This window comes from Amblyomma mixtum, chromosome 5 (genome assembly GCF_055824585.1).
Source record: "Amblyomma mixtum isolate Tamu chromosome 5, ASM5582458v1, whole genome shotgun sequence".
Taxonomy (NCBI): Eukaryota; Metazoa; Arthropoda; class Arachnida; order Ixodida; family Ixodidae; genus Amblyomma; species Amblyomma mixtum.
Window position 1 is genome coordinate 76,270,895 of NC_143016.1, and position 4,991 is coordinate 76,275,885.

Consider the following 4,991-nt stretch of genomic DNA (forward strand, 5'->3'; position numbering starts at 1 on the left):
GTATGAATAAAATCTGCTGGTTTATTTCATAAACCATTTTGTTGATTGGCGAGCTCCGTGCGAAGTGAGATCATTTATTATATACCAGGTGTTCCTTTAGGAGGTCCAAAATTTATTTTAAAAAATGGGTAACTAACCTTGTATTAATTTTATACCTGGGGCTATATTGGGGGATACGGCAGACACTAGTAATAGGCAGAAGGCTTCCATTAGCTCACTAAAATGCATATCTTAATTAAATTTTTATTTTCATATTATGTTGTATTTCATATTATGTTGTATTTGCAGATTTGGAGCACCTCCTGCAAATACTATAGCCAAGCAAAAAAGATCACTTTAAAAACCCTGACAGGCATCTTCAAGCGCTAACACAGAATCAGCGGCCGCGTCCGACGTAGATCGCTCAAAAAAAAAGTGTGCGCTTTGGGGCCGGACTGCAAGCGCCATGACTGCGCACATTGGGCGCTGACGAGGCTGCTATCAGCCAGGCCCCAGGCGAAACCAAATTCAAAACGAAACGCCGCGCGCCCGTATACCAGAAACATGTGCAAACAGTTTTCTCGGCGCTCCGACCACGAAGAAAAATGTGCCGCGTACTACTCCCTATGTTCTCGCCACTGAGGGCTACGCATGAATCCTAGAATATCTGAGCTCCAACATAATTGAGTAAAGAGTCTGCATATAACGTCTTTTCACGTGGTCGCTTACCGAACGAAGTTCTCTGCTCACGCGCGGCGCGCAGTCTCTGGTTGTGAGGCGCACTTCGCGTCGCTCCACCTCTTGCAGTATTAATAGCAGTTTAACGATTTTTACTCAGCCAACAAATTTAGGTCCGAGTTCTGATATGAGTAATGCTGTACGAGATGCATGATGCATGCCTGCAAGCATAACAGCTAAGCACTTATTTTGTAAGCTGCAGTTTGCTGCCGTCCTGACATTCTCATTCCAGCGCCGTTCATCTCACTACTAGCGGAAGTCTTGCATCCACGAAATTACGCGCCATACACTACACAGAACACCGGCTCGCGCAGTCAAATTCTCATAGAGTTAATACACAAATTCTTACCTCGAGCTTCCTCCTTTTCGCGAAAGCTGGCCTCGGTGGCGGTGACGAGCTCCTGTGCGCGAAGACAGACGGTATTGCGCCGGGTTTCAGTCCAGCTGACTTTGTTCACAGGCCCAATGAACGCATTATCGACAGGCTATGGTTATAATCTTCATCACGAAAGTGGTCAGAGCATAGCACTGTAGTCTTTGAGGGTATGAAATCCCTTCGCTTCACAGCAGCGACCCACCTCGCGGAAAGCTTCTTATTTTGCGGGAAATTATGAAAGACCACATCGTCGCGGCCGCCGGTGTTAGTGCAGCCGAAGGCTGCGCAGACGCCGGCATGATGGTCCACCGCTTCACTCGATGCTGCCCACGTTTCTGTACGTCACCACAAACATAAAAAAGCACAAATACAGGAACACACGGCAGATCGAAGCAGCTTACGATGGCACGCACGCAGAAACAAGCACGGTCGCGGAGGCTGCGTGGCGACGGAACACCAATGTTTACGTCACCACCCCACGGTTTCCGGTTTCGGCTCGCATCGTCAGGGTCATCAGCAGCGCTCGGCGGACAGCGGGGGGCGGAGCTACCGCGCAATTTTAAACGGCGATTACGTCGCTCCTAAGTGATTAATCTGCAAAAAAATTTCACCCGCATGATTTTAAGGTTCCCACATCCATACATGAGCATCTTAATGAATTCGAAAATCTCTTCAGCTTCCCTTTAAGCAGTTGTGACGGTGGCGGCATTGAAATGCAGGACGATGCAGAAGCGTACGTGGACACGACGAGACGCAGGCCTGACAAGAATGTATATGCAGCGCGTTCGAAACAGTGTAAAGTGCGTAGAGGCGAAAGCGTTTTCCGCACCATTTTGGCTATGTGACACTGGTGACGTCCCGACTGGATTACGTCGCACATAATTGATGACGAAGTAATGACAAATTACTAATTAGTGACTAATTACTGATTAATGACTGCTAACATTAATGACTGCTAACATTAATGGCTGCTAACATCGACGTAGCTCGTGACGTCACCGCCCAACAGCTATAAAAGCAGCTTGCCACCGGGGATCTGCTTCACAAGCATTCAGCAGCAGTGGCACCGCAGGACCTACTATCCGTGCCCTAAAAACATCACCTTAATTTACAGGAGCCGATTGCGTACATCTGCCCCGGATGAGCTACCGCAGAATGACTGGCGATCGGAAACGTGGCTGGGAAACTGGCTGCTAACATCGACGTAGCTCGTGACGTCACCGCCCAACAGCTATAAAAGCAGCTTGCCACCGGGGATCTGCTTCACAAGCATTCAGCAGCAGTGGCACCGCAGGACCTACTATCCGTGCCCTAAAAACATCACCTTAATTTACAGGAGCCGATTGCGTACATCTGCCCCGGATGAGCTACCGCAGAATGACTGGCGATCGGAAACGTGGCTGGGAAACTGGCTGCTAACATCGACGTAGCTCGTGACGTCACCGCCCAACAGCTATAAAAGCAGCTTGCCACCGGGGATCTGCTTCACAAGCATTCAGCAGCAGTGGCACCGCAGGACCTACTATCCGTGCCCTAAAAACATCACCTTAATTTACAGGTTGGTTTTTTTTTTCCCTCCTTTTCCCCTTGAAATGCAACTTTAGCTATTTTTTTTCTGGTAGCCGCTGCTGCTGACTGCTCGGTCTGTCGTGACAAGTGAAAAATGGCTGACACATGTCTTGCATGTAACGAGCAGTTTTCTGAGGATGAAGCGTTTCTGACATGCTCAGAGTGTTGTTATGTGTATCATCTTGGCACATGTTCTGGGGTAAGTGAAGCCACATACAAGAAAAAGGCAGAAACTGCAAAAAAAGCATGGAAATGCCCAACATGCAAAACAGCTAAGGCTCGAAGCAACCATAGTGGCAAGAAAACAAGCGAGGAACCGGAAATGAATCTTGGAAGTGAAATTACAGATGTTCGTCTCGTGCTCACAGAAGTACTTGAGATCAAATCGAAAATCGACGCACTAGGAGAGATAAAGGCCACTGTGGATGGTATTGAGCAGTTTATGCAGGAAATGTCCACAAAATACGACGAAGTTTTGTCGAAAATGAAGCAACAGGATGCAGATATATCTGCCCTCGGAAAGCGAGTGGAAAAACTCGAGGTTCTGGTAGCAGAACAAGAAAACCAGGAATTAAGGCAACAAGTTAACGAACTAGAGCAGTACAGCAGACGCCAAAATTTAGAAATACTTGGGCTGCCCCATCATGAAAATGAAAACCTACTGGAAAAGCTTAATGTCTTGGCCACTGATCTCGAACTTCCGCTGCTTTCCGAGGCAGATGTTGAGGCTGTTCATCGATTGCCCTCACGGTCTATCAAGGAGAGCACTAACAACGCGAGTGCTAGTAGTGACAGTGAGGTCGGGGAGAGTTTTAAGAAGGTTACACCTGTTCTTGTACGCTTCCTATCCCGTTCAACCAGAGACTTATGGCTTGCAAAAAAGGGACAGCTAAAGGAAGCGAAATCTAAAATCTTCTTCAATGAAAACCTGACAGCACAGAACAAGGCGCTCTTTTGGAAAATGAAAAAAACGGCCAAGGAAAAAGAGTATGAGTTTGCCTGGTTGAAGAATGGAAAAATGTTTGTTCGTCGTGGCCCCCGCAGCCGAGTTATCAGGATTAGGACGACTAACGATCTGGATAAGATACGTTGAGTAACAGGCCGTATGCACACCACGGTAACTGATAGCAGCACCCTTGAAAATGACAGCCTCGTTCGCATATTCTTATCATGATGCTGATTCGTTTAAACATTCCAAGCCTCTACGAGAAAAAAATCAACTTTCCTTATTCCATCTCAATGCGCAAAGCCTTCGGAATAAACAGGATTCTGTAGAAACCCTCCTAAATGCACTAGACCATAAATTTGAATTTTTAGCTTTCACTGAAACTTGGTTTACCAATGATTATGATGTCATAAAATTTCCAGGATACAAATGCGCATCAGTTTCACGGAGTAATAAGAGAGGGGGAGGTGTGGCCATTTATGTAATGAACCACCTAAACTATGTCACCATTGAAGATTTCTGTGTCATAGATCAGCACTTTGAGTGTGTCATGTTAAAATGTGTTGGTACCATATTTGCCGTTATATACAGGCCGCCTTCTGGATCACAGGCAATGTTTTTAGTATTTCTTGAAAATATGTTAGAACAGTGCATGCAGTTTAAGTCGCCTGTAGTTATTTGTGGTGATTTCAATATCGATCTCTTATTGCCTGAATCTAATCAGCAAAGGATGCTTGATATTTTTTTCTCGTTTGGTTGTGAAAATGTGATACATATGCCAACTAGAGTGACTGATATGTGCCGTACTTTACTAGATGTGTGCTTCACAAGCTACAAAAAGGATGATGTGCAAGCAGGTGTACTGATAGCTGATGTTAGTGACCATTTGCCGATTTTCCTGTCATTTAAACCATACTTTACAACACAGAGTCATTCCAAAATCAGTGCACCGATTACATATAGAATCATTAATGAAGCAAAGACCACAATATTTAGAAACTTAGTAGCAGAAACAAGTTGGGCAGAGGTTTTTCAACTATCTGACCCCGTTACAGCATATGACGTCTTTATTAAAAAAGTTACCGAGCTTTATAATCAAGCCTTTCCTACAGTGCAATTCAAAAAGTGCAAAAAAGCCAGAAAACCATGGATAAATGCTGAACTTCTGAAAAGAATTAGAAATCGTGACAGACTATTTGCCTCTTTTATCAGAACGAAAAATATAGACAGTTTGATTGAGTATAAACGAATTCGTAACAAGTTAAGCTCTGATATTAAAAAAGCCAGGACCAGTTATTACGAACATAAGTTTACTGATATCTGCAACAACCCTAAACAGGTATGGAATACCGTAAACAAGCTAATGTCCAAAAATGAAAGAGA

At 44.9% G+C, this 4,991-nt stretch overlaps 1 protein-coding gene across 1 annotated transcript; it reads left to right on the forward strand.

Annotated features, from left to right (window-relative positions):
* The first annotated feature begins 2,756 nt into the window (after positions 1-2,756).
* LOC149342727 (uncharacterized) lies at positions 2,757-3,956 on the forward strand. The gene has a single exon (XM_089542214.1). It carries the CDS (start codon positions 2,757-2,759, stop codon positions 3,753-3,755), a length of 999 nt encoding a protein of 332 aa, XP_089398340.1. The 3' UTR covers positions 3,756-3,956.
* Positions 3,957-4,991: the final 1,035 nt, after the last annotated feature.

Bases quoted from the DNA above. Each gene is read 5' to 3' on its own strand.
- LOC149342727 (XM_089542214.1), top strand. From the start codon at position 2,757: ATGGCTGACACATGTCTTGCATGTAACGAGCAGTTTTCTGAGGATGAA.